Below are 11,651 nucleotides of genomic sequence, written 5' to 3' on the forward strand. Positions count from 1 at the left end.
GAAGTTTTTTTAAAAAAAATATTTAATGTTTTATTATGGTTTATATTTGTTGGAAGCTGCCCAGAGTGGCTGGGGCAACCCAGTAAGATGTGTGGGGTACAACTAGTAAAATTATCATTATGGAATGGGACGTCCCTATTTTCATAGGAGAAGTGATGGAGGGTATGCTGCTAGAGTCTGACATGTGAACGATGGATGTGGCCAGATGGAAGAAGATATGTTTTTGTAGCCAGTAAATGCCATTTCTAGGCAAATTGTCTCAAGAACAAGCCTGATCTCCAAGCAGTTAAACGGGACATACTTAAGGGCGTATCCACACTTCTGCTTCTTGAAAGAATGGGACCCAGCGGTTTCCCCCTTCCCAAGGGAAAACCCTTTTCTTAGTGACAGATCGGAACGCATGGCAACCCGGGGAAAACCCGTTTTACTTCTAAGCACGCTTAGAAACCAGGCTTGATCCTGAATCCCGAGACAAGTTGCCTGGAAATTGCATTTATTGGCTATAGAAAAACACCCTCCTTCTTCCATCTGCCCACACCCACCGTTCCCACGTCAGACACTTGCAGGCTTTAACTGAAATTTCTGATGGCATTTTACTTCTTGCATTGTTCTTTCGCCGCTGCACTTCCACGTGAACGCTGTTCCTAAAGGGGAGCTGGATTCAACATTCTAACCTTCCCTTTGTTTAAACCGATTCTGATATATTGCATTTTAATTTGATCGTGTCGCAGCCCACCTAATTGCGGAAGGGTGGGTAAGGAATAGAATGATGGTGAAGATAGTAATAATAATATGAAATGATAACACATAAAATATCGTAATATGTGCCATTACCAGACTGGTTTCCTTATAACGATTAAGAGTAATAAAGAACGATGATGATGATTAATAATAATGCAATAAATGAACCAAAAAGTTCCTTGGAGCCACGTTAAAACCATAGGTATTTGGGGGGGGGGAAGCATCCTGGCGATGACAAAAATCATTCGGCGGGACGTTGCCGCAATACTAGCGCAACCTCCAAACGTTCGGTGAGAGCAAAAGAGAGACGCATGCGCAGCAACAGCGGCGGCGGCGGCGGCAGGGGGCGGGGCCCTCCGGCTGCCTCGCGATGCGGAGAAAGCAACGGTCGAGGGCGCGTGCGTTGCGCAGGCCGGGCTGCCGCCTCCGGGGCGCATGCGCCGAGGCCGGAAGATGAAGGTGGCGGTGGCCGGCTGCTGCCATGGCGCGCTTGACAAGATGTACGAGACGCTCCATTTGCTGGAGCAGCGCCACGGCCAGGCGGCGCCGGATCTGCTCCTGTGCGCCGGGGACTTCCAGGCCGTGCGCAACGCGGCGGACCTGCGCTGCATGGCGGTGCCGGCCAAGTACCGCTGCTTGGGGGGCTTCGCGAGGTGAGTCGCCCGCGAAGAGGCAGCAGGATTTCGAATTCCGCGGAGGCTCCGCCCCGGAACCCATTTGAGGGAAGGGTGCCTCTGAGCACGCGCAGAGTGCAAGGTCCTTTGCGGGGTTTTTGACTGTTGGGGTGGTAGAGGAGTTGGTTAAGCATTGTGCGCGCGCGTGTAAAATATTATATAATTTGTGTTTTATGCCTTGGTAGGCTGTTAAAGCAGCTCCCGTAGAAGGAAAGGCTACAGCATAAAGCAGGGGAGGTTTTTCTTGGTGTGCTTTTTCACCAGGTTTTCCATATGCGAATAGCAAAGTATTAACCAAGTGTCAAGTTTTCCTGAAAGACCAGCCCTGAGAGAGGAAAGGACGTGTTCAACTCAGTACATAACAGGATGGCAGGGCCACACCACTGACCCCAATCCCAATTTTACACAGCTTTTTCTCTCTCTGCTCCTGACATCCACAGGTGAGTGTCTGCAAGAGAAGCCCTACAGATCTCTGCAGGAACTGGAATCCTGATCATGCAGGATTCCACCTTCTGTAGAAGTCAACAGGTTTGTGTAGGTTTCCCCCCTGCAAGATGTTCACACACAACGTGTGGATGGCAGATGGAGGAAGTTGACTGGCCTTAGGGAAAGCCCCACTGTCCTTTTCAGTCTATGCACTCCTTTTATCCATATACTGTAGTGTGTTAACTAAATCCAGCGTCCCAAGTTGAGGTGAAATACGTGGCTTAGTCAGTCTTAGTTGGATTGACTGTGGAACTTAGTGGGACTTAACTTCTGACTAAACATGCTCCGGCTTCCACTTCATGTCCTACTGACAGGTGCAATTAAATAGGTTATCTTTATGTGTTTCATGTTAATTTGGTGATTCCTATGAGCACTTTCTGCTCAGTAGTAGCCCATGTGCCATCTCTACCTCCCCAGCTGCACATCAGAAGCAATGTATGATACAATGTGCATGCATGTAAACCTATAGGCCTGATTCCTCTGATCGGGAAACATGAAAATGCTGATCCTTAATACCAGTGACAAAGACCTTGGCTTTTGGATGTGTTCTAGGTATTATTCTGGAGAGAAGAAAGCTCCTGTCCTGACCATCTTTATTGGGGGCAACCACGAAGCCTCCAATCACTTGCAAGAGCTACCATATGGCGGATGGGTAGCACCAAACATCTACTACCTTGGTATTAACATTTTGCTTTCTGTTTTGATAGCCTAGGATGCACAAGCATAGGGCTGATGATTTAGATTGAAGTTCAGCTTTATAGTGGGGGACTGCTCTTCTTTCCCTCCAAAATTAGGCATGTCAGTATCTTGCAGGTGAAGTCGTATGTTGCTGGAATGTTTTCAGTGTAAGCCTGTATAGCTTCTGGAAAGTTTTCAGTGTAGCAACAGCAAAATATCTAGGTCCAATTCTGTCTTTTTCTGACCTTGTGTGGCCAGTATAGTGAGCAGCAGATTGTAGCCCAAAATACACTATTATCCCTATACACATTACAGAATGCAACCTTTTTCTTTGCTTTGAAGGAAATGCAGCACATTCTTGGGAATCAGTAACCACTTTATGTACTGCTCGTGGTTTTCGTGGACAGTCTTCTACTTCTTAGCCTGATCTACATATTTTTTTCCTGTTTCAGGTTACGCTGGAGTGGTAAAGTATCGCGGGGTGAGAATTGGTGGACTCTCTGGCATCTTCAAATCTCATGATTACAAAAAGGGTATGTCTAGGTTGGGGTTGTGCTGCAGATTCTTGTTTTAAATCTGAATTTCATTTTCGGCTGTAGCACTTATTGCACTAGAGTGAGTTGCGTCTGTTGCTGGTAGGTGATTCTGAAGCCTGGTTTTGATGCCATGGGAAGCTGTGGCTAATGAATCAGGATCTGAAACCATGGTTTGATGTTTGTTTGTGTGAACTAACCACAGTTAGGTTATTGAGTTTAGATGTAGTGGGAAACTGCAGCTTATTCAAAACTGAAAGTAGGCATTTTTTAATCTTTATTCTTGCTTGAAGGAGGGGAAAAGGGAGCATGTGGTTCCAATGCCCACCACAGCATATTTTTTACTGGAGAACCCTAGTTTACTGGTACATCTGAACAGGTCTTGATTATCCCTGTGATGTGGCAGTGCTGAAGGGAATCAATGTGGCAAAATGGATCAAGGGTTTTTCTTGGATGTAGGAAACCCAGTTTTAAATTTTTACTTGACTAAAATGCTTAGCTGAGAAACTTGGAGCAAATAACTATTTCTTACCATGGCCTAATTCAAAGTGGTGTTGTGAGGCCCAAACACTACTCTGATTCCTGTGAGGAAAGTATAAGATACAGATAGAAGGAAAAAGGATAAGAATGTCCATCTAGTTTTCTCTGCACCTTTCTGTTGGCTTGTTGTAGTGATATTCTATCTCATCTGCCTTGTGAACAGCAGAGGGCCTCATTTCAGATCCCTGCTCACCTGGGTACTGAGTTTTCACTTCAATAAAATAAGAAAAATTGTTACTTGCCTCTTGAGGATGTCAGAGTAAGGTTGTGTGGTCTTTGTTCAATTGACGGCGCTAAAGCCAAATATCCATTGAATGAAATAGGAAGAAGTTAAATTCCTTGTTACATTTACTTATTTAAAATATTTTTAGCCTGACTTCTTTTGAAAGCAATCTCAAGATGGTGTGCAGTGCATTTCATCTTAAAGCAGTAACATCAATCAGTACAATAAAATGAGGGCAAATAAAATGCATAAATAATACTATCTGTTAAAATTATAGTACATCTGCATTCTGTGATCAAGCTTCTAGATCTCAAGTTGTATAGGGCTTTATAAATTATCATTAGCACCTTGAAACTGGCCTTGTAGTATAGTGATAAGCACACTTGTGCAACTCTCAAAGAAGGTTGAATATAACACCCATTCCACAATGCTGCTGTTTCAGGGGATCGGAGCCAATTAGGAAGTCTTCCTTTTTGTCATTGTTTTTATTCAGCTAAGTTTTTCTCAACTTGCTTAAGGTCACTTTGAGTATCCACCATACAACCAACAAACGATAAGAAGTGTCTACCATGTAAGAAACATTGAAGTTTTCAAGCTCAAGCAGGTTAGTGTAAATCCAATTTCATATCAACCTGTCTGTATGTTAAGATCTTCTTCATAGCCCTGCCCCTCCCCTTCAAGTACCTTCATCGCCATCTGAGATAGTGGGTGGCACCACAGGGATAAGGGCTGGCATCCCAACTTCAAAACAGTCTCCCAAGAGATTTGTGTGGCACCGTTCTTGTTAATCTTTCTGTCACTAGGTTTTCTGCCACCAGCCTTTTAATTTTCCAGATCTTCTAATAGCCTTTAAACGGGCTTACACCTTTTAAAAAATGGGTTTTATGTTGTTTCTAGTTATGTTATTTCTTCTTCAGCAGCTCTCGGCTAGGCAGAGGGATGAGAATTAATGTTTAACTGTTTTTTAATTATTGTCCCGCCCCCTGCCCAGTGTTTAAAGCTGTTCTGATTTTATCTTTAAGCCACCTTAAATTCCTCTCAGGGAAAAAATGCAGGGGAATAATAATAATAATAATAATAATAATAATAATAATAATAATAATAATAATTCTTCATTGGTGTTGCATTCAGCTGCAGAAACACCAGGAAGTCTCAGCAGGTCCTGCTGAACTGGCTGGCTCTTTAAAAATAAAACAAATAAATAAAACGGTTAACAAAAACAAATACAATCTATGTTGACAAGCAAAATATAATATTGAAAATATAATCAAGATACAATAAAACATTACTTAACAGAAGAAATCAAAAAGAAAAAACCAGTACAGTAAGTCAAAACTTAGAAGAACAATCATCTTCATTAGTCCTACTCAGAGCAGACCCATTGAAACTAATGCAGTTAAGCCCACTTAATCATTTCCCCTCTTCCCTAAAAATTAATTGACATCCTATGATTCTGTGATCCTGTGCTGTGTTTCCTTTATTCACAGCAGCCGCCGTCTTATCTCATTTTGTGTGGCTTTCATTTTGGTTCAACAGCTAAAGCAGCCTATGGATGTATTTATGTCCCACGACTGGCCCAGAAGTATATATCATTATGGAGACAAGAAATTGCTGCTTAGGAAAAAATCCTTCTTCCGCCAAGAAGTGGAGAGTAATACATTGGGAAGTCCTGCTGCTTCAGAGCTTCTGGAGCACTTGAAACCAACCTATTGGTTCGCTGCACACCTACATGTGAAGTTTGCTGCTTTCATGCAGCACCAGGTAAAAGAATTGGAGCCTTTTGCTGTGCCTCTGTTGACATTTATGTGTGCAGTTGTGTTCCACCATTGTTGTTTTTAATGGACGCTGGAGCTCCAGAGAAACTTCAGTGGAGGAAACCTGATACCTGCCAGTAGTTTCAAAATAACAAACTGCTCTGGATTGGGGGCCAGTTGTGCTCAGCTTGCACCTGGCACTGCTTGAGAATTCTGAGAAAGGTTCATTCTGTCATATTGATTCTAAATGGCGTCCCATTGTCTCCAAACATAGACAAAAAGCTGCTGTTTGAGCTCAGGAGTTATTATGCAAAATTTGTTTATAATCTCTTAAGAGGGGTTCAAATGCATAGGGAACATGTAAGCAAACAGCCTTCCAAAATATATAATAGATTGCAGCGGTGGGGAAACTGCCTCTCCAGATGTTTTTGAACTACTGCCCCTATTATCACTGAATACTGGCCATACTGTCTGGGGCTGATAGGGAGTCCAACAGCATCCTCAGGTTCCTTACTTGTGCTCTATTACAATCTTTTTCAAAATACCATAATTCAAATATAAGCTTATCGGGGATTCCAGGACAGTGGTTAGGATCTTAACAGGCTATTGATAAATTTACCTTGGTTTGTTTTGATAAGTAGCCCTTAGTGAATTCTGATTGGAATCATAGAGCTGGACAAAACTGGAGAGCCTGCCATGTAATGATATACTTCACACTCTTCTTTGCACTGTTGATATTTTTATATAAGTGAAAATGACTGATAGGCAAGCTAACCTCTGGTACTTTCAGAAGGGCAGAAGACAGTTGTCTGTCTGTGAATTTATGTTTTGCTGGTTTAAACCCTTGCATCTCCAACCAAAGATTTGGGAGGCACCGGGTAAGAAAGACTTCCATCTCAGATAGAAGGCTGCTGCCATTCAGAATAGACATTGCTGGGTTAGATGGAACAGCGGTCTGACTCACAAAAAGGCAGCTTCATATGTCCATGCATATAAATTGCTTCAAACCTTGTTGTGTAGCCAAAAATGACTTTGGTACATGTGCCATTTTTTGTTGATGTCCCCCCCCCTTAATAGGCCAATGGCAGTGGGAAACAGCCAAAAGCAACAAAATTTCTGGCCCTGGATAAATGCCTGCCCCACAGAGACTTCCTACAGGTAAAACATGCTGAATTTTCTGTTTGGTATCTGTTGTTATGAGGCCTAAGGCTCAGTGGTATTTAGAATCTTCTGTAAAAGGGGGAGAAATGGTCAGCCAGATACGACCTTCCAGGATGCTCTGTTTGCACCTTGGAACTTTTTCCCGAAGCTGCAGCCCTCTCCACCCTCCTTGAGTGTTTTTGCATAGCATGGATGTGTCCTTGAACTGTGACAAAGCCTCCAGGCGGATGGAGAGTTGTGTGGATAAATGTCTGGCTTTTGTGGCTTACTGTACAAAGTAAGAGCTTTACCTGCTTTTCTCTTGCCTTGCCCACTAGTGACATGAGCCCCCCCCCCAAGGTTGCCTGTGGGGGAATGTGGCCTTTGGGCTGCAGAAGGTTCCCTACCCGTTTCCCAGCCTGGCTTCATGGTCCTTCCAAAAACAAGGGAGAAGTGCAGTCTGTAGGAAGGGCAAAGGTAGATTTATCTGAGGTGCTAGTGCCTTAAGTTCACAGCCAAGTCTTGCCTGCTATGGAGGACAAATGGGTATTTTTAATTTCCCAATGTTTTCTAAGATTGTAGAGATTGAGCACGACCCAAGTGCATCTGACTGCCTGGAATATGACCCTGAATGGATTGCTGTTCTTAAAGCTACTAACAATCTTGTTAATGTGTCTCCAAATTCCTGGAATATGCCTGAAAACAATGGACTCCATGCAAAGTATGTAAAGTGTTGTCTGTATATTTTTATTTATTTGCTGCTTTTTGACCCCTTATGCCTCCTCTGCCAACATCTCACCAATACTACAGAGCAGTAACAATACAGTCAGATTAAAAACAACAACTAAGGCAACAATCCTAACCCCACTTACTTGGGAGTAAGCCCCACTGAATTCGTAGGACTTCTGAGTAGATATTGATCGCACTACTCCCAACTCTCCCTTGCGCTGGATTCCTCTAGCATGCCGGGATAATTGAATCCGGCCCATTGAAATTAGGAGGCATTACCATCCCTAGAACTCCATATATCAGTTAATGCCCTGTATGAGGAAGCACTTCCTTTTCTTTGTCCTGAAGCTGTTCAGATGTAAGGGGCAGAGAGGTGGGTAGCCTTACTTGAACCTCCCTGTGTTTGGCCTCTTGTAGATGGGACTACAGTGTCACAGAAGAAGACATCAAGGCGGTTTTGGAAGAGGCGAACCACGACCTTAAGGTTCCACATAACTTCAGTACCACAGTTCCCTGTTATAACTCAAACAAATCCCAGGAGCACAGAGAACCCGTTCATCAAATCAATCCCCAGACGACCGAGTTTTGTGCCCGGTTTGGCCTCTTGGACATTAATGGCCGAATCCAACAACTGAGAGAGGAGCACGGAGATGAGGATGATGATGATGAAGAGGAGGAGGAGGTAGACAGTACTGGATCAGCAGAGGAGCCCAGTGACTATAATACAGACGTTTCTGGCTTGTCCTCTTCTATCAACCCTGATGAAATAATACTGGATGAAGACAGCGATGATGAAGAAGAGCCAGGCAGCTGCCCAGTGGACTCGTCTGCCAACCACCCTTCTGACGTCTCAACAACTTTTTCCGACATCCGGGTCACGCCAGGTTCCATGGCTGTGTCGCCGAATGATACTGTGGAAAGTGATGAACTGGAGAAATCGAGTGAGAGAAACCAGCCAGAAGAGGTGATCCCCAGTGAAACGGCCTTGAAGCGGCTAAGTGACACAAGTGAAGAAGGAAAGGGTGGGCCAAAGAAAATTAAAAGGAGGAACCAGGCTATCTATGCTTCCAAAGATGAAGATGAGGTGGAATGAGACAACCCCTTTGTTCACACTATAGGCAGGATCTTCGATTGCTATACCTGTTCAACTTTTGGTGCGGGTCTTTTTTTTGTGGGGGATGGGATTTTACAATCCTACACAGTTTTTACACTTTAATTGCAACAAGCCCTTTTTATATTAGAGCAAATATTTTTATTGGGGAACAAATATTGATTTGGTAGAAATAACTTGTAGGCATCTGTGATCCAACGGAGGACCTGTTGTATCCCTTTTTGCAGAGGCTTACCAGACAAGGAGAAAATATTTTGCATTTTGATGGAGGTTCGGAAAAGGACCTTTTTATATATATATAATGGAGCAAGCTCAAATTGATTCAACTTCTTTGCTACTTAAGCTCACCCACCTGCCCACTGACGGCAATTAGTTCCGAATCTTGCATTCATTGGACTTTGCGTCAGTGAATGTTATAAGTTCTAGCTTTCTCAGGTAGTCCCTCCTCCTTCCTGCCCTCCCAGTGTTGATGGGAAATTTGCTGCCTTCTGTATGTTGTTGGACTCCCAGTTCTCATCATCCCTGATCGTCGTCCATACTCACTGGGGCTGATGGGACTTAGCGTCCAACAACTTCTGGAAGGTCATGGATTCTCCATTCCTGGTTTTTGCTATGTTAACCATAAGAACTAATAGGCTGTCTGATGTGCATCATTTCAGCTGTCAACCACATTGAGAATGTGATTGAAATAATGCTATATAAAATTGGGAAAGTACAATAATCCTATGGTGAGTTGAGCATGTAAGAAGTGAAACCACAACTTGGGGTTTATTTTAATGCCGTGATTTACCAGGATGATGTATAGGTCTGTAAATAAATCCTCCTTTTGCACTACCCCAGTTTCTGGATTTTCTGTGCATGCTGTGTGAATATGCAACATAGATTTTATTTCATGCATGTAGTGAACCATTTCAGATAGTCAGATTCTGACTAAATAAGCCAATATATGAAATAGGACTCAGCTATAAAATAACATTTTAAGTGCGTTTTAAGTGCATTATACAAATGTGACACTAGATGGTGCTAGTGAGCTAATAGCAAATTCAATATATATATATTTAAATGGTAAAAAAATTTCACAGCGTTTTTTATATATGTGTAGATTCCACCTGAATGTATCTGTCTTTCCCCAGAGCAATGATTAACCTATGATCTCCAGTCATAGTTTCTCATTTTGCCCAAGCAAGCCAAGGAAACTGTTACCAGTTTTGGAACAAGCCGTACTTGTTAAGCCACAATTTGAAGCAGATTTAATTTCTTGGCGTGTTCCAAAGCAGTTAACCATAGTTTCATCTCAATAGAGAAATTACGGTTAACTAGAGAATTGCAGCAAAGGTGAGGGAAAGAGAGCCACACATCTGAGCAAAAGTTTCAGATAGAATTGTCTGAAAGTGGCCACGTTCAGTTTGAGGAGTTGTAAAATAATTTACATAACCAGATGTGACTAACTATTCTGAAATGGAGAGTAGATAGCAAAGATAACACATTAAACCAGAATTTTGGAGAGACATTGATTCCTAGTAGTTTCAACTTGCTCCATAAGTTAGGGCAAACATTTCATGCATGCCCGAAACTGGCAACTTAGTTTCCCAGGTACAGTGGGTAATTGAATGGCTGCCATCTAAAAAAGACAGATTCTAGAGGGGTAGAAAGCTTTTGTAACGAGCAACCAAAAGTTTATTGTGGAACATTACGGGGTTTATTGCGGAATGAGCTTTTGTTTGTTAGAGCCTGCTTTTCAGCAGGAGATAGCAATATCCTTTTACATCTGTATCCAATAGTGTTTTTATAGATATACCGTACTTTTCCGTGCATAAGACACCCCCTATTTTTGGGGACTCAAATTTAATAAAATGGGCAGAGATGATACAGAAGAGTTGTTGAGCTTTTTTTGTTTTTTGGGGTGGATTGCCGAAAATCGCTCACCGCAAAATCCACCTCCCGTCTGTCCCATTGCTGGCAGAAGCTGCCAATTGCCCACCCAACTCCTGGAGCGTCAGCCAGTCAACAACACCTGTTGATGCAGCAACCAATAACACACAATAGTTGCTGATAGCCATGGCAGAAACCAATCAAACGTCCACCCTGTGTACTATCCATGTATAAGACGACCCCCACTTTTTAGCATGTTTTTTAAAGAAAAAAACATAGCCTTATACACAGAAAAGTACGGTATATATATATAAAACAGCAACCGTGTAACTGGCCCCTGGTGTCCACTCTTTTAAATTACTACAAATTATTTCTGAACTGAAAGCTCGCCCCTCTCCCGATTTTATAGTCTTTGCTACTACGTGTGACTAAAAAGCCAACAGATGCAAGACGTACAACATGTGCAACTTTTTTGCATTAGTGCAAATGAATATAGATGGTTGCACGGTGACTATTCGTAACAGTGGTTTCCTTCGGACACTGAAGGGGAACAGCTGCCGTCGAAAATCACATAGCAATAGCTTTACAGGCTTTAAAAGCAAACACCACTAGAGGGCACCCTCTGCATGGTGCAAACAGCTATTTGCTAAATTCTGACTTCTGCAAAATGATGGACCTTATGCCCAAGTGTGCAAATAAGTACAGTCAGAACGGTGGCAGCAGTGCTGTGTTTTCCAAATTCAGAAACATGTCAAGGAATGTGATGCCACTTATTAGATCTATTAGTTTTTTTTTAAACACAGTACTAGAAGTGAGCTGTCATTCTATGCATCTTTTTGTCTATTCATAATAATAAAAGATGCTACACGATCAGTCTCTTGGTTGGCCGGCTCAGTTTGGCACATTTTAGAGCAAAAGAATAGGTGGGTTGAAAAACAAACTCCATATGTAGTTTAGGAAGATGGTACATGAGCCATTGATGCACATTCATTCCGCAATCCACTTGGAAGAAAACCCTTTTTTGTGATGCAATTAACCATAACTACTGAGGAAATACAGTTAGAAATGGCAAGGTATTCTTAAAGGTGTCCCATTGTCTTGAGACGAGGGCTCTTGGCTACCCCGCACATTGCTCAAGTGAGAATTGAACCCTGAATGTTACACCTTGTT

The 11,651-nt window shown here is 42.6% G+C and overlaps 1 protein-coding gene across 1 annotated transcript; it reads left to right on the plus strand.

Moving 5' to 3' along the window:
- Positions 1-1,154: 1,154 nt before the first annotated feature.
- On the plus strand, positions 1,155-9,443 carry DBR1 (debranching RNA lariats 1). The gene is made up of 8 exons (XM_081872162.1): positions 1,155-1,394; positions 2,454-2,578; positions 3,032-3,112; positions 4,394-4,479; positions 5,412-5,636; positions 6,707-6,787; positions 7,345-7,490; positions 7,916-9,443. Exons 1-8 carry the CDS (start codon positions 1,177-1,179, stop codon positions 8,589-8,591), a joined length of 1,638 nt encoding a protein of 545 aa, XP_081728288.1. The 5' UTR covers positions 1,155-1,176; the 3' UTR covers positions 8,592-9,443.
- The last annotated feature ends 2,208 nt before the right edge of the window (positions 9,444-11,651 follow it).

The sequence above is a fragment of the Podarcis erhardii genome (genome assembly GCF_964252035.2).
Source record: "Podarcis erhardii genome assembly, chromosome: 7".
Taxonomy (NCBI): Eukaryota; Metazoa; Chordata; class Lepidosauria; order Squamata; family Lacertidae; genus Podarcis; species Podarcis erhardii.

What these genes read in the sequence shown, in the direction of transcription:
- DBR1 (XM_081872162.1), top strand. Translation starts at nt 1,177, where the DNA reads ATGCGCCGAGGCCGGAAGATGAAGGTGGCGGTGGCCGGCTGCTGCCAT. An exon ending in ACCAAACATCTACTACCTTG is followed by an intron (nt 2,579 to 3,031) that starts GTATTAACATTT and finishes TTCCTGTTTCAG; the next exon opens with GTTACGCTGGAGTGGTAAAG. An exon ending in AACAATGGACTCCATGCAAA is followed by an intron (nt 7,491 to 7,915) that starts GTATGTAAAGTG and finishes GGCCTCTTGTAG; the next exon opens with ATGGGACTACAGTGTCACAG.